Source organism: Panthera tigris, chromosome D1, assembly GCF_018350195.1.
Source record: "Panthera tigris isolate Pti1 chromosome D1, P.tigris_Pti1_mat1.1, whole genome shotgun sequence".
NCBI classification, from domain to species: Eukaryota; Metazoa; Chordata; class Mammalia; order Carnivora; family Felidae; genus Panthera; species Panthera tigris.
In genome coordinates, this window is record NC_056669.1 from 25,210,853 (window position 1) to 25,228,932 (window position 18,080).

Here is an 18,080-nt window from a genome sequence, read left to right on the forward strand (position 1 = left end):
GTTTACTGGGCATTGCCATGTATCAGCCCCATACAGGGAAATTTATTACATTATTCGACTTGATCAACATGTCAATTCTATGAAGTAGGTATTATCCCATTTGCAAAAGAAGAAATGGTGATTCAGGCAGATTGTTATTAGTTCAAGGTCCCCCAACTTGATCTTAGGTCTGCCTCCTTCTGGAGTCCACATTTGGATTTTAAAAAGAGACTGAAGCTCCCGGTATGGACTTTTGAAATTCCGAGAATAAAGAATGCTTGGCAGGATGAGAAAGTCCCAGGAATATATCACTGTCTGCTGGCTTAGGAATTGGCACCCTCAACTCTGGGAGTTCACTCTCATGGAAAAGTGAAGGCAGCCACAAATCAAGTATAGTTAATCTGAAACTCGGAAGTCTGGCCTAAAACAAGAAGAGAATTGGGTGGCTCAGAGATATTCCAAACAATCTAAGACCCTGTGCGGCTAATGGTGGGAGAGAGAGCGATGTGCTTCTTCCTAACAATTTGTCAACAGCTTATAAGGACAAAGCCCGCTTTGTCCTCAGATGGGATAACCCCTCTAAGGTCAAGGGTCATGGCTGTCAGGTTACAGGAACGCAGGTATTCCCTATATTGGCTGCCTCCTGCCCAAGCAAGCCTGACTCACAGGTTGGTCACCTGTCTGGAATGGACTGTGGGACAGCACACCAGTGAGGTCACCCAGAGAGCAGTGGGCCAGACCAGTTTCCTTGTCAACCTGTTCAGGCCACACCAGCTCACTCACCTTTTGCTGAAGACTTTCTTTGTGTAGGGAGTCTCTTTCAATAACTACACAATGTACTTTGACTGCTGGGCTTTAGAAAACCTCACTTGCTTTCTTTTCATCAGCCATTTTCTTAAATATTGGGACAGAGAATCTCTGATTCCCAAAAAGCTCTCCCAGGTCCAATTGCAAGGGGTGCGGGGGGATCTGGGATTGACTTGAACCTAAAGCTCTGTTTAGAATGAGGGGCTCTGACGGGTATGTGCAAGCTGGTGTGTGTTCTCTCAAAGCTAGCATATGACTGTTAGGAGATCATCTAAATCTTAGTTTGAGCCACAGCTAGGGACAGGAGCCGGCAGAGAGAAAGAGTATGGCTCTCGCACTCTGATGGCTCCATCATTCTTCACCTTGTATCCGTGGGTGCAAAATGGCAGCTGGGGAGAGGAACCAGAAGGACTGAGCCTCACTCCCCACGCCAGCACCAACACTGCCTCTTTTGTAACAGGGTCGGGCTGTGCCAAATTCTCTGCCAAAGGCCAGGCCCCAGGCTCAGTGGGGGCTTCCTAGTTTCCATGGCTCATTCACTTCTGAGACCTTTGGCCGAGTTGCATCATGGGGGGCTAATTACTGCCAATTGTGGAACTGTTGTGTTCTACCTTCTGACGTAAAAAAATGGTTCTGCTGGGAACTGGGCTAAAACCAACATACAACCATTTATTGCACACTTGTTAGGAAGCCACCAGGAAGGCCTAGCCAGAGTGGTTTTTAAACATACACACTCAAACCTTCTTTCCCCTTAGAGCCAGGAACAGCCAATCAGTGATTGTTTTGAAAAACACAGGCTTACCTTCTCAGCCACAAGGGAACTTTCTCTGACGGGCAGTAGTAGGATTTCATAGAGAAGGAGTTTCACCTGAAACCCTTGGGTCCTCCTGAGTTTCTCAGCAGAAGCAAGATGAGAGCCGAAAAAGCAAAACATTTCTTGAGTGCTTACTATACGGTAAGTACTATTCTAGGCATTTAATATAAATTAATTGATCCTCAAATTCTACCTGTGAGGTGCCCTCGTTGTGATTTTGTGGAAACGGAGGCTCAGAGAAACGATATCTGTTCCCAAAGTCACATCGTTTATTAAGCAGTGGAGTCAGAATTTAAACTGAGATCTTAACTGATTGCAAATCCTGAACTTTCGTTCACCATAAACAGAAATCTTGCTGGCCCACAGAAAATATTCCTTTAGAACAGTCATCTCCAAACTTTTCTGACCCCATATGCCCATCAGGAAATATCTTTAAGCACCACCTCTAATATGTGCATATGTATTTATAAATCAGATGCACTAGTTAGTATCTGTCAGAATTGGTTGATAATACAATACCCCAGGGCATTAATTCTCATTCATGACAATAATCGTAAGTCTATATTTAATATCATGTTGATAATTTGGACATCTTTCTACCAAATCTAATTAAATCGTTGTTGTTTTAACTTCAACATGTGACCGACAAAGAATTTGTTCCAGGAATAGAAGTAATCTGGCTTTTTTTCTTTTTTTTTCTTTTTAAGATGTATTTATTTTTGAGAAAGAGAACGTGAGCGGGAAAGGGGCAGAGAGAGAAAGGGACAGAAAATCCGAAGAGGGCTCTGCACTGACAACAGCAAGCTCGATGTGGGGCTCGAACTCACGAGCCCTGAGATCACGGCCTGTGCCAAAGTCAGACGCTCAAACGACTGAGCCACCCAGGGGCCCCTGGCTTTTTTTTTTTTCTTGTCTTTATGTGCCTGAATTGTTCCTGAATCTGCAATACAGTTTCATTGCCAGAGACATTGCAAGCCACTTGTCCATTCTGTGAGGGTTATTTGGCTAAAATTAGGTATTCTGGTTTATAAATCTGCTCATTGTGTGCCTTGTACACGGTAACACTCCAGAATATGCTAAAGGGGAAAAAAGAAGTAAGAGCACCAGAGTAGACCCCCCCTTCTACATCCCCTACTTCCCCCCATCATGCTTGGAATATGTGCAGATGACCCAAGGCAGCCTGACTGGAGGCTTCAGGGTCCATATGCATATTCAATATTAGTAAATAAAAATGCATCGCCTATATTTAGACTAAAAATAAATATGCCTCGAAGTTTTAAATGGTTTCTGCCGCACCCCATGCCGTCTGTGCAGTTCCTGGAGTGGGCAAGACCTCCCCGGGAGACCCCTGCCCTCGAGGAGGCCAATGCTATATTCCTGATGCAGATACAGAAGGCAGAGGGCTTGGATGAGAAAAGCAGCCTGTCAGGACATGGGGAGTCAGTGCGTGGGGCTGGGACCAGAGGATGCCCAGGCTGGAGGACCACAGAAAACACTCTGAGCACAGGCAACAGAACAGCTCTGGGGCATGAAGGCCCCACTAGAAGTAGGTTCTGGGCCATCCCCGCACACCTCCCCCCACCCCCCCACCCCCGTCTGAGGAGGGCCCATAGGCTCCAACAGCCTGGTTTTCTAGATCTCACTTATCCTTTCTGAATCCAGGTCTTTCGCAGGCCTCCCTCCTAAATGCTTGAATACCAGAATAAATGGAAACACACGCACCAGCACAATGACCCCTTAAGGTTTGTTTTCCAAGATGGAAAATAAAGGCATTTCAGCCCTTCCATGGATAAAAATAACTTGCCGTTGATTTTGAAATCGGTTTCCTTTGTCTCCCACAGACCAGCCCCATACAATGGCACTTTGTGTGAGAACTTTCGGCAGGGGCCGGCCAGGCCCTGCTTCCTTCTGCCGGCCAACGGGAGGAGACGAGAGGTGGGCTCGGAGCCCAGCCCTGGGAGAGGACTCTGGGCAGGCCCAGCGTTGTTGTTGGACGTCATTCAGAAGTCCCCGCTCCACCGAGGGGGGAGTCCAAAGAGGAAAGCAAACAGAGCAAGGAGTAGTGGAAAATGCTGAGTCCTGGAGCTGGCCGGAACAGCATTTGCCTTTCCACGCTCAGAGCCAGTCTCTCTGCCCACCTGCTGCCGCAACAGCAAGCGTGACCCACAGCAAGCAGGGAGGCCTGGGCACCCAGCGTCCCGTCCAACGGCTGGGAGGGCAGGGAACAGACACTCCTGTCTCTTCAGACAGGACCCCCCAGAGCCCTTACACCGAATGCTGAAATCTTCTCGTCCGGGAATCGGGGAGGAAAAAAAAAAAAAAAAAGGTTCTCAAGGGAGAAAAAGACTTTCTTGAACCGTAGTTGCAGATTTACTGATAACTCCCACTTACCCAACACTGTTGTGTCGAACACCAACAGATATGAATTGGCAATCACCGTATCAATCCTTTAGGTTGGTATTATTATTCCTATTTTTCTGGATGAAGGAACTGAGGCACAGAGAGGTTAAATCACCTGCCCAAGCCGCACAGCTCGAAAGCAAACGGGGCTAGGACTGAGGACCGGGCCGTTTTGAGTCAGAACCTGTGTTCTTAAATGTGACTGCCTCTTGTCTTCAGCCAATCACATGCATTTTCTCTCCAGGAATAAGAGATAGGAGGGGCAGAGAAAGGAAACTCAGATGAAGAATGAAGGGAATGGGTGAGAAAGAGAGAGAAGGAATCACCGGGGACTAGAATATTAGACTTAAAAAAAAAAAAAAGGCAGGAAGCTGTCAGTCCAGGAGAAGGTGTGTGAGGCCAAGGTATGCACATGGCAGGAAAAGCCAGGTTGAAAATGGAAGCCATGATGGTCCTGGCCAGACACCTGCTCTTTCGTAAGCCCCAAATAGGACTCTGGAAATAATACTCAGAGATCACTCAGCAAATGGGGCTCAAACAGCTCTCAGGGAGGCTGGAGAGCATGCAGCTGGAGAAGAGAAATGAGCACCTTCTCTTTCTCTTCCAATTACAGCCTGGGGTGGAGGCAGGTGCCCAGGGCTCCAGGGAGAGATTAGCACCCTGATGAGAAGAGACAGCTTATGTCAGCCCAGCGGGGAGGCCTGTCACATCCATTTGTAAGCTAAATAGCTCTTGTCCTCCCAGCAAAGAAGGGTAGGAAGGAAAGAAGGAAGGGAGGGAAGGAAGAGATAGGTTATTGGTGGCCTGTGTTTGGAGGGACGAGCCCTTGACCCTCATCAGATACATAAAATTGGGTTTAGAGTCAGAAGACCTAAGACCTAATTTGCCCCTGTCACGGGTTAGCAAGGTGATCTCAGATAAGTCACCTACACCCTCTTACCTTAAATCCTTTATGTATACAATGAGAGGATTGGACTTTATCTCCAAGGTTCTTTCCAGATCTAAAATCTGTATAACGGGGGCGCCTGGGTGGCTCAGTCAGTTGAGCGTCCGACTTCGGCTCAGGTCATGATCTCGCTGTCTGTGAGTTCGAGCCCCGCGTCAGGCTCTGTGCTGAACAGCTCAGAGCCTGGAACCTGCTTCAGATTCTGTGTCTCCCTCTCTCTGTGCCCCTCCCCCACTCATGCTCTGTCTCTCTCTCAGAAATAAATAAACATTAAAAAAAATAAATCAAAAATAAAATCTGTATAATGGTGACATTGTGACGAAGGACAAGGCGCCTTGGCATACAGCCCCCTCTATCCCTCCCCACCCCCCCACCCCGCCCCCACCCCCGCCAAGTCCTGTTCCTACCAGTGGCTCACCACCCATCCACACCGACCAATCACCCAGTCCTAGCAATTCCATTTCGCAAGTACCTTTCTGATCTGCTCCCTGCTGATTCTCTCGGAGGGCTCTCTTCTGGAAAAATAAAGCCATTTTCCAACCGCTCCCCTTGCCTCCATCCTCATGCCCTCTGATCCGTTCTCTGATGAACAGAACTATTTTTCTAAGCAGAGATCGGATCACGTGACTTGGCCTGCAGGAAGGTCCTTGGGCCTCCACCTTACCCATCGCAGGGGACACAAGGCTTTGTATCATCTATCCCTTCTCCCTCTCAGCACCACTCACCACTAGTCCATTTCACCGTGCGCACTGGTTCCACGCTACGACTTCCAGTTTCTCAATCCGTCCATGAACTTTCTCACCTCTAGGCCTCAACCTGGACCTCTTTCCACTTTCCACTTGGCTGACTGCTACTTACCTTCAGGATATAAATTCTTCCTGGCTGAGTGCTCCTCCTAGATGTCAAATTACACTGTTACTGCACTGGATGCTCATTCTCCCTTTACTTGTCTACAGCCTCAATTTACGAAGAGCAGAGTAAGCTAAGAGTTGTGCCTAAATTTTCCTTACGGTTCCCTGATATTGAACCCAGTGCCAATGGCAGGGCGTCGATGAATGTTTGCTACCTGAATAAATTTGTTTGGTAGTATCGTCACATAGGGTACCTTCTGGCAGTCACATCCTGCTGGAAACCTTCCTTCACCCCAGGAATCTTCGGTTCCCAACCTGAACATGTGCATTTCGCAGATTGTTGGAATCCATCAGAACTAATACAAAGAACTGTCATTATCAATTCCGAATCAACTACGGTCAACTTTAAACTAGGATGTGTCGTCTGGAAATTGGATGAGATCCAATCCAGTAGAGAAAGAAGGATAAGGGCTGGGAGGACATGGGGAGAATCAGATCTACCTTCTAGTGCCATTTCTGTCATTGATGGGGTGACTTTGGGCAAGTTTTTGGGCCTCTCTGGACCTTGAGTTCATGCATGCCTTCTTAGTTGAAGAGGCTGGACTAGATCATCTTTAAGGCCCCTTTTAACTTGAAAATGTAGAATTTTGAATTATGGCGTTCACTCTTTCATTCATCAGCTTCTAGGCCATTAATGGTTTTTATAAGGAGACCATATAAAATATCATCAAAGTGGAAGGAACTGCTGTGAATTATCCCAGACAATGGGTAGACACTGGGACTGTCCCAGGTATACCAGGCTCTGTGGTCACCCTTGTCTTAATTCCATCTTTGTTGGCAGGGTTTCAGGCCTTTGGCTGTTGTTTGTGGTAGCAGAGAAGACAATTTGGAATTTGTGCCAAAGCCTCTGATCTGGGATTTCAAGCGGGCTGCTCACATGGGTGCCCAGAACAGCTAACAGATTCCTCCCCTCCCCCCTCACCGCCATCATGCAGTTGACCCACCTGGTTCCCCTACCTGCTCCTGAGCAAGAAGCCTGAGCCCAGAGGAGCCCATCCCCTACCCCAGTGGTCTAAAGTCAGTGAAGAAACTACTTTAAATCCCCATGGGCTCATGTACAGCTTTGCTCCATCACTCTGAAAACTTGACCACAGAGAAAACAGATCCCTGAATGAAATATCTATTTACCCTCCAAACACAGCTCGTTGTCTTTACCATCACTCTTACCTTTCCTCTGATACATGTAAACATCTCAAATAAAAGGTGCAGTGGCTGGACTGTAATTGTAAACTTTCTGATTCCCATGGAAACTAGAACACACGGGACAAAATCAGTCTACCCGAGAAGTAGATTAGTAGAGAAGATTCCCCAGTTCAATCACTTTTGAGATTCTGAACTTGTATTCCCCTGACATCTGTAAGAGCAAGGACCAGTTCATATGAGCACTACCATTCCCAGAGCCTTTTTTTCCTTTAAGTTCGTTTGAGAGAGAGAGAAAGCAGGGAAGGGCAGAGAGAGAGAAGGAATCCCAAGCAGGCTCCACGCTATCAGCATGGAGCCTGACACGGGACTCAGTCCCACAAACCGTGAGATCATGACCTGAGCCGAGAACAAGAGTCAGATGTGTGACCACCTGAGCCACCCGGGTGCCCCCCCCAAACCTTTTTTGAAGTTCCCAGTCCCATTTCTCATCTCTCCTTCTAATATTTGGAATATTCTTGCCTCCAAAAGGCAATCCCAGATCAAAGCCAATAGTCATCATCAATTTTCTAGCCTTGTGAAGATTCTTGCCACCTCTTCAGGCCACTTACTATATCCAGGCACATCTGGGGGACAGCCCTTCTAAGGGTAGAAGAAGAGTTACAGCTGAAAGTTCAGGATTTGCCTGTGGAAAGATTAAAACTGGACTGCTCCTGCCCAGGGTCAGTGGCTCAGATTCACAGCACGGAAGGAGCAGAGAGAAGGTAGTGGTCAAGCTATCTCCTGACCCTCTGTAATTCCCACAAGTGGCTGCTGAAAACCTCCTTGGTCTTCCACGTGGCATCTCATGGAATGACCAGAGCTGACCTGACATCAAAGCTCTGTAAAAATGCCGTGGCTGAGAGAGCACTAGAGCCTGAGTGGCAGAAATGAGAGATTAGGGACAGACTGGGAACTCAAAAGGGCTTGGGGACTGCACAGCATGTCATGAGACCTGGGGGTCATTGTTGATTCTCTAGTGCTGCCATGGGCAGATGATCGTCACTATCGTTATTTTGGACGTCAGCACACGGAGAGAGACCAGACAATTGAACGAAACCGGCTTTCTCGGGATAGAAATATTTTCCAGGAAAAGGGAAAAGAGATCAGAACATTGAGTAAAAGAGGAAATGGCACTGGACAAGGGGCAGGGGCAGAGCCACTTTACTCCCAAATTTGCAGTTTTAAATTCTCAGTGAATGGTTTTTACCTCAATTTTGAGCCTTTTCAATTTTTCAACAATGGATTGGCACCTGCTTTCATCAGAATCCTTAAATCTCTGCCTCATTGTCAGAGGTGCTAGGAAAATGCTTTGCTCTGTTACTTGTTCTTAGGGGAGGGTTCTCATAGTACGGAGGGATTCCAAACAGCAGTGAACAACCAGCCGCATGCTGAGTCTATTTACCTATAAAATGGCAAGGGCCAGCTACCCAGGTCAAGTTTCCCTATAGCTGAGCCAGAGAAAGGCCTCTGTCCAACTGAAAATGCATTACAAACCACCTTCCCAGAGCTACCACTGGGAAAAAGCAGAGGTTAGAAAGCTGGTTGTGGAAATGGAAAAGCTTCCTCATGGAAAGAAGACTGCCCTTGTCCCGTGTTTGATGTATGAGGTGTACCTCCTAGTAACGGGGGCTGTGGCTCCCATGGATGGAGGGCCATTAGCCAACATCATCAGAGGAGACCTTTTGGAGCTGCTGGGTGGCAACGGGACGTAACGGAAAGAACAAGGGCTCAGACGTCAGAGGGTGCTGATGAATGTGATGACCTCTTGTACTCCCTTCCACCATAGGTTCTAGAATAAAATGGGTCTCATGCCAAGTAAGCATAGATCCTGAATAGGTAGCTTCATAAGGGTCACCAAGTCAAATTCTACAGGGACCAGGCAGGAGTGCAAATGTGTGGGGCTGACCTAGAGACAGAATAGGAGATTCATGTTCACCTTGAGGGGCACCTACCCCTCGGTGTCCACGGGTGCCTGCTACAAAGGAATGCTGGGATTCGAAGACCACCCATGACTGTCCTGCAGCACACTGTTCCCTGGAGCTGCAGAGGTGAGTCCCAACACCATGAAGGCCAAACTGAACATCTTTATGGTGCACAATTAGCCCACGGTCGGCCCCCACGTACCTTCTCGTCTACGTTGCCTGCCTCATTTTACCCAAAGCACAAATCACAATCCTTTTCCTTTTTAGGTTAGAAAATTACACCTCATTATACAGGATTTTTATGTATTTGTATGTGTGGCCTGAATGTTACAATTTGCTCCAAAGCCATAGCAGTGGTGAGCCAGATTAGCCTTGGGCAATTACGTTATCCCGTAACCTCCTGAAAGCCTGTCAAATCTAGAGATTTTTGATGACCAGCTTCTCTGAACGACTCCCCTTTTCCCTGCGTCTCTATCCTCACCCTACCCTATTCCTCCAGGTCCTGTAGTTGTTTTAGAAGATACTGTCTCTCTGGCCCAGCTGCTCCCACCACTGCTCCAGTATGGTGGTCTTGGCAGTATCATTAGGAGAAATCACCCAAACCAAGTTGTCTGAGACTTGCCCTCTAAACTCTAGCTCCTAGTTTGAGAAACAGAGGTCTAGCTTATTTCATTCAAGCATATCTTGGATCTTTTAACCTGGTCAACGTTAAATCAGATTCGTTGGGGGAGAAGAGCAACTTGGCACCAAAGGAAAGCTCTCTGACCTACTCCTTGACTGAGGCAGAAATCTATTCTCTGTGTAGTGTTTATTCAGGGGAGATAGCTCTGATGGGGCCTCAGATTGGCTCAGGAACTCCGGCTTTGCTTGGGATTGCAGCTGAAGACTAAACCATATAAGGACCTCAAGCCACCTTCCCAAAGTCTCCCAGGGGGTGGTGGTGGCTTGTCTGAGGTGTAGGACCCAGAGCCCCCCTCGTGGCCAGTCTAGCGCTCTAACCACTAGACCACACAGTCAGCGTTCAGCATGCACTCAGCAAACCTCAAGCTCCAGGCCTGAAGAAATAGATTTTCCAGAAACAGAGCTCTCTTTGTGAACAATTCAGCAAAAATTCTCTTTCCAGCTGTGACCTGGGATTCGTGTTGCAAATGCTGGTGTTAATTAAAAACATCCACCTTCTACAGTTTCAACAACAAGAGAGGAGTTCCACGCAGGATGTGTTCCCAAGCACTCGTCCCCAAAGCACTTACAAATATGATTTTATTTATGGCATGGGCTGCTGGGGGTTCTGACAGATTATCATCATTCTCAGTTTTCAGTCCCAATGAAAGAGTTGGGGCCATGGAAGTGAATGTGATGGGTCCAAATTTGCACAGAGCAAAATTAGTTTCAGAAGAAGAAACCAGAACACTGTTCATGTCCAAAGCACCAACTAAGATGTTCAACTTTTTTTTTTTTTTTTTTTTTTTACTTATTAAAAAAGGGGAGGGGCAGAGACAGGGAGAGAGGGAATCCCAAGCAGGCCTTGCACTGTTAGTGCCGAGCCCGATGTGTGGCTTGAACTCACGAACTGTGAGATCATGACCTGAGTTGAAATCAAGAGTCGGATGCTTAACCGACTGAGCCACCTGGGTGCCCCATCTTTCTGTGTTAATATCAGGAACTTTATCCAGTTGAAATCAAATGTTTATCTGTTGGGTCATTTAAAACTTGTTTCACGTGGCTCTTAGTTCCTTCAGACATGAGCAAAATGCGTTGTGAAAGGCCACGGACATCCAGCTAGGATGACACCATATTATAGTCAATAATCAGGGCCTTACTTTATACTTCCCTGTATTCACTCATTGTAAGTTTATTAGAAAATCTTTAGCTGAACTGGCCCTGAGATAGTGAGATCAGCGAGACTGAACTGCATTGATTTCTTCCTGTGCTTGTCTCTGGTTGGTGAGTCTGTCCCGCTTTCACACATGCACCAGACAGGAAAGAATCGAGCCAAACCCACATTGTTATGAATGAATTTCTTTGTTTTTAATCTCACACAGTTTAAAATACAATATGAAATCAGGCTACAGTATATAAAAAACTCTCCAGCAAAATGATGTGCCAGCATCAGCTACTAAAATAAACAAACAAAAAAACTCCCCTGTAAGAAATTTTTTTTGCATTTTTAAAAAAAAAAAACACATAGACACTTACATCGCTACATCTCTAAGCTACCTCAGTTCTGATTTTTAAAAAGCACCTGCTTTTCCTTTTTTCATCTTGCTTTTAAATTTTCAGCTTTTAAAAAATATAAATTATATGAAAATACAAGTTGGAAAATAGTCAAACACAATATAACATCTTTTTCACCCCCATACTTCTCAGCTTAAAAAAAAAGTATTCTTAAAAAAAGTTCAATAACTGAGGCAGTATTCCTGATAGAGATAATTTCATTTTAATATATATACTTTATATATGTATATGTATACATATACTTATGGTTCCTTGAAATTTCTTTGGAATGTAGATATGAGTTCAACACATTTATATAGACCCCAACAGAAAGCAGCATGCACAGCATGACTAGAACAGAGAAGGTATAATTTTCACCACGAAGATTAGGCAGGTTAATGCTTTAAAACCCAGAGTGTTCATCTCCAAAGTGAGGAAAAGCATATCTGATCTTTGAATGCTACCTCCGATCCCCAAAGCCACAAAACCAGGGCTCTGTGTAGGGAAGTCCCTCCCCTGCATGGAGAAGGAAACAAAAGTGACCCTGAACCCTACAGCCAAAACCAACATGGGTTAAGGCATCTCCAGGAAAATAAGGGTTTCACCAGCTAAACCAGATTTGCCCATCCTTCCTCTGAAGTTAATGTGTTTTTAAAAAGCATAAATGCAACAATTCTGCTACATTTCCAGTGTATAAACCACCCACCACTCTTCCTGGGATGGTCTCTGGCCTCTGGACAGAAGGAGAAAAAGCATCTGGCCAGATCGACAAAGCTGTCTTAACTAGCACACTATCTACAAATACTGAAAACGGCCGACCTCGAGAGAAAGGCATCTTAGCAAACAAGCGGGCTGAGGAGCATTAAGGAGGCACTTTCTTATCTCTTATCTGCTATGGAATGATTGCAGGACTTAGACACACTCACACAAGGGGAGTTTTCAGCACAAATTTAACAGGAAAGGTTGATGCACGGAGAAAGTGATGTTATGCCTGGTTGCGAACAGCAAGCAATGACCGTGTCCCGCCTTGGTTCTACTCTTGCCTGTTCATTACTGAAATGTGGAAAGACTTAACTGAAAAACTCAGGTATTATATCAGCTGTAGTTTTGCATGTCTGCAAGCACACACACACACACATGCACACACACACACACACACACACACACACACACACACACCTTTGCCAGTGCCCAAGAAAGATCACATGATCTAAGAGAAAACAATGTAGTCCAACAGTTCCGCCTAATACTCCCTGAGCAGCTCCTAAAATATTTCGAGAGCTTCATTAAGGCACCTGCATCCGGAAGAAGATCAAAATACACAGCTGGGCCAATTCTGCTTTTGCTTTCCAAGTGGATGCTCTGATTTATCAGTATGAGGAAACTCATGAATCACAGAGCTAAGTTCCTGATCATTCAGGGTCTGTAAGAGGACCTGGGAGTAAACAATCCACGTTCTCGAAGATAAGCCAGCAGGTAGTTAGTACCTCCTGTTTCTCAGCCAGATCCCAAGAAGGGCTAGCCCCTGAGAAACCCACCTAAAATGTTTCTTCGCCTTGCCCACTGGTCCGCGAGAGCTAACTCTCTGTCATCATCCTTTTAAATCAGGTACCTATGGGACGCCTGGGTGGCTCAGTCGGCTAAGCATCCGACTCCGGCTCAGGTCATGATCTTGCAGTTGGTGAGTTCGAGCCTCACGTTGGGCTCTGTGCTGACAGCTCAGAGCCTGGAGCCTCTACAGATTCTGTGTGTGTGTGTGTGTGTGTGTGTGTGTGTGTGTCTCCCCCTCTCTCTGCCCCTCCCCCGCTTGCACTCTGTATCTCTCTCAAAAATAAATAAACACTTAAAAATATTTTTAAATCAGGCATCTATGGTGGGGGGCCGGGGTTCAACTGTATTAGGCACTTTTCCTCACTGGTTAGATGCTGGTTTCCCTCCCCCCTAAAAAATCCACACATTTTTCAGGCCACCCTTCACCACTGCCCCAGGTGATTAAGTTTCTTGTTAAACTTTGGAGGAACTAAAAACTATAGTTTTTAGTATAGCATATTCGAATCTCACAGACCACCTTGTTTTTCCAAGCTCCTTTTCTTATGTTTCCTTTGCCTTCATTTCTCTCTTCTGCAATTATTACCCTTCACTTAACCCTGATCCAAGCACAGGGCTCTCCTAGTGTCTGCACTGTTCACTCTGCATGCACAGCCTCACCTGACGTCTGACTCAACTAGCTCAAACTCTTCAAAGGAAAGCCTTGTACTTCTCTCAAAGACGGCCAAGCCACATTTTTACTCCTATGCAACCCTAGTCTCCACTGTTCCCCAAACTCAGTACGTCTAAATGGCTTTGTCCGACACTCTTCAACTCACGTCACGTCTGCCACTCCTCTTTCACTCACCAATTGGAAAGCTGTACATTTCTCTCTACTGAGTCATGGGGGGGGGGCGGTGAGGGGGTAAGCAGTAAGTATGGGATGCCGGGAAAATCAGACATAAAGGAGGAAGTGTAGGGTTTACAATGACATGCATTCAGGACTTACTTCTTAAGACCTGAGGGATAATGCCCGTGCACACAGCTTTTCTTCCAAGTTCTGTATGTTACAGGTATAGAACCCATTAAGAACCAAGTCAGTCCTCCTCCTTCGATATCCATTCTATGACTTCAACAGTGCTCCTACATTTACTGGGGTCCAAAACCAGGGCAGCAAAATACATTCAGTTCAAAGACTTAATGCTTCTTAACTCAACGTTAAGCCCAAACCCCGAGAATCCACTAATGACAAGTAAGTAGAGGGGTGTGATCAGTTTTTAAAATACAGATGAAATTCACATGCACAGGTCCCTTGTACCCAAATCAGCATTGTTTTTTTCTTCCTTCATATAGAAGTCACATGAATTTGGGATCCCCGATCTGAGTGACAGCACTTTGCGTTTCCAGTGGGGTCTATATAAACAGTTTCCTTTCACTGTGACAGAATCCTCAGTCGGCAAATAAAAACAAACTCGCATGAAACCGCAATACTGAGACCACCTTAGAGCTTAAGACGATTTTTTAAGAAAAAAAATACTGGCACAAAATTTAATAAAATAAAATTTTAACACAAAAACAGTTTTGGACCCTCCCCACTGAAGTCTATCTTTGTTTTCAAAGTAGAGTAAAAGGTAAATAGTCCTTGGTTTTTAGTGCATCCCCCAAACAAAATGTTTTATCCCACCTCCCTCTTTTTTGCCCTCCCAGACCTAAAAACAAAAGCAAATAAATTGTCTCTCATGGGTCTCATGACTCCTGACGTGTCAACTTCTTTTGCTAATAGGTCCACCACTCAAGACGCATTGTTTTCACGGATGAGTTTTAAAAATAATGGGACACATTAGTCTCCTCCCTTAAGCCAGATTCTTCAAGCTTCTTAAGGAGACCCTTCTCTCTGTCCTGAAAATTTGCTCAAGAATTTCTTGTCCCCCCCCACCCCTCAAGTCCTGGCCGTCCTTTTCCAACTGTGCACAATTGATTATAGCTGCAGCCCACTTAGCGCCCACCCCTGAATGTAAAAAAATGAGTTCTGGAAAATTAAAAATAGAATAACAATTAAAAATTAAGAGTCCGACCGACGTGGTTGTTCTTCGAAATGTCTCAGCAGAGGTGCCCCGACCCCTTTGGTGTCCATCACTCGTCGGCATCGGGCTTGACGTCCAGCATGGCGTGGAGTTCCTCGGGCGTGTACCCGAGGAGGCTCTGCAAATCACACACAAAGCGGTACACATAGCGTTTACCCGCTGTCTTGTGGATGATGTTTTTGTCATAATAGTAGCGGAGGCCGCGGCTCAGTTTCTCATAATTCATCTTAGGTTTGTTTTTCCTTTTTCCCCATCTCCTGGCCACCTGAAATTAAAGGACGAGAAAGGGGTGAACACCTACAGGATATTCCAAAGAGACGTGTTTATATGCCTCAATATGTACTCCTGGGGACCCATGACGTTCGAGTAGGACCGATGGGAGATTCCGTGCACCGAAGATCTTTTTTTCTGACCTGTCTCTTCTAAATTCCCACTTTCAAGAGCTGGGCAACAACGGTGATCAAGCTGATTCTTTAAATTAATGAAAATCAACAGACCCTGTATCTCTATGTGATAGAGTTACCTGATACTGAAAGGAAGAAAAGACAAACAACACTAGAGACTCTCCTTTCCTTATGTTACTGGCAGAGTATCCTTGCTTTGAAAGCGTGAAATTTAACGTGAGCGACTGGAGCAGAACTAAGCTGCCTTTCATCCAGAGGACACCTGCCTTTCATCCACAGGAAGCCTTTTTCCTGTACTGGGGCACCATTATCTACGGGGGCACCATGTCTCATGTCTGCCGGGACAGAGCTATCGTCTCTCTTCTTCAGCATCTTTGATTCTCTCTTGATGTGGGCCCAGAGCAAGCACTCAATATGCACTTGTCGAATAAAATAATAAGTGGAATGAATGAACTGTAGTAATCCTCTAACACCTCTTGAATTGTCCGACCTCTTCCAGATTCACAGAGCCACAGGGCCAGAACACATGCTAAGACATATTTATGAAGGGTCTGCTATGTGCCAGGCACCCCTTGCGCATCGTATCTGTGAGTCCTGGAAAGCAAGTGAGCATTGTGGGTATTTTCTCTATTTTCCAAATGATACCACTAAGGCTCAGGCAGGCTACGTAACTGGCTTGACCGAGGTCACGCAAGTACCCAGGGGCAGAGGTGGGACTGGAATCCTAGGACAGGTCATGCAGGCCCACGTAACGACTTTCCAGAGTTCACCTTCCTCCCCCTCAACAGGAGTCCTCACAAGTCGATTCCTTCATACCTCATCTGGATCAGAAAGCTTGAATTCCCAGCCATCTCCGGTCCAGCTGATAAAAGACTGACAGGATTTATCAGTGAGTAATTCCAGAAGAAACTGCCACAGCTGGATTGGTCCACTGCCTGGAAACACAAGGCATTGTGAATCATTACACCAGATGCTCAGCACTGCCAGCAATGAATCCCATTTTACGTGTCCCTCTTGCCTCCTCTCCAGTCCATCCAGCCTAGAGAGAATGGAGGCAACATGTAGCCCAAGTGTTGGAGGAGGTGCTAAGAGTTCAAATGGATTGAAAGGTGAAAAACTTTCTATCAAAAACAAACAAACAAACAAACAAACAAAAAACCACACACAGTATACCATGGTCTTATCGATCTCATCTTGATTGGCTTAAAGGTCAGTCCATTTTTGTTGCTACACAAACTCTAGAAAGAAAATACTGGATCTATCCTCTGAGATATCCTCAGGCAGCATAATCTTTTCTGCCTTCAAGAACCAAGTCATTATTTTTGCCTTAATTCGTAATAAGGATATTAACTAAGGAATATCTTTGCCAGTTCTAATCTGAAGTCAGAGCTCATAAACACTTCTCTGTATCTGAGAGCTCTTGGCCCCTGATTTGTAAGTGACAAGGATTGCTACCCTGGGGCCATCTAACAAGGACACAGAAGTTAGATATTCTTTAGTCATAAGGTCATAATATTCTCCACCACCATCCTGTTCCTCCAGGCCACTGGCAGGCACCCAAACTAAGAAAAGAGAACATCATTACTTTGTAAGTGATTAACCTGCCACCCACGAAATCCTCACAGGTGAGGTGAGGACTGTCTCAGAAATTCCTCATGGGTTCACTATATTCTAACTTAAATTTTTTTTTAATGTTTATTTATTTTTGAAGGAGAGAGAGAGAGAGAGAGACAGCATGAGCGGAGGAGGGGCAGACAAGGAGGGAGACACAGAATCCGAAGGGGGCTCCAGGCTCCGAGCTGTCAGCACAGAGCCTGACACAGGGCTCGAACTCATGAGCTGTGAGATCATGACCTGAGCTGAAGTCGGACGCTTAACCGACTGAGCTACCCAGATGCCCCATAGTATATTCTAACTTAAACACACACACACACACACACACACACACACACACCCCTCTTATCTTAGCCATCAACACTGCCAAGATCTTAGTTCTATCAAAAGCCAGGCATACTCTGATACTCAATTTATCTTATGCTAAAGGACTTCTGCTAATAGATTTCCTTTTAAGATCACTTTCTATTCAGATATGACAATGCTGCCAGTGATTCCTATCTAATTTACGGGTGTAGCCAGAGAAACAGATATGGGTTCAATTGTCTCTGCTGCTTGTTACATGTCTACACTCACAACACCATCTTAGAAGCCATCTGGCAGAGCAGGGCTGGGAAAGACCCAGTCTGTGCAGATGAAGGAAGCCAGGAACACTCTAACTCATACAGAAAAACTTGACTTTCTAAGGCCCTCATCCTTAATCTGAGCTTCAGATTCATCTGATCCAAAGTAAAGTGAGATTCAATAGAAAACAAGCTTTAGGTTCTCTCTGTCAAAAAAGGCAACGCTCTTTATGATCTAGAAGGGTGATCTCTTGTTATGCCTTATACTTCTACAAGGTATGTTCACACGCATCATTTTGCTTAGTCTTAAACTCCGTCCCCCGGCTCTCTCTATAGGTGAGGCACAACAGGTCTTACTATTTCCATCCTATTAAGGCAGAGAAAGAAAAATGCTCAAGAAAGCGATGTGACTTTGCTCCAGGGCACAGTGAGAAAATGGTGGTGTGGGGTCTAACGCCCTGGCCTGCAGACTCACTCCAAGTACCAGGGCGACAGCGACTGGCATGGACTGTTATTAAGCAACCAAAGAAAAGGCCACCCCCACCCCCTACCACCCCAGTAACGGCCTGTGGGGGGCGAGTCTCGGTGTCCTCAGCACAGCCCAGGCTAAATATGGAAGATGGAACAGCTCTGCCTTATCCTTCCAAGAATGCACCTGGAGCTCTTTAAAACCATCCTGCAAGTAACACCTTATGCAGGTTCTAGAATACAAT

At 45.8% G+C, this 18,080-nt stretch overlaps 1 protein-coding gene across 2 annotated transcripts in view; it reads right to left on the reverse strand.

Moving 5' to 3' along the window:
- Positions 1–12,964: 12,964 nt before the first annotated feature.
- The window catches only part of ETS1 (ETS proto-oncogene 1, transcription factor), a 65,962-nt gene continuing 60,846 nt past the window's right edge, over positions 12,965–18,080 (reverse strand). For both annotated transcript variants that reach the window (XM_042959423.1, XM_042959424.1), the window contains exons 7-8: positions 16,007–16,125; positions 12,965–15,051 (exon numbers count right to left, since the gene is read on the reverse strand). In XM_042959423.1, coding sequence (XP_042815357.1) covers positions 14,836–15,051; positions 16,007–16,125 — 335 coding nt within the window. In that variant the 3' untranslated portion in view covers positions 12,965–14,835. The remainder of the gene's footprint in view (positions 15,052–16,006; positions 16,126–18,080) is intronic.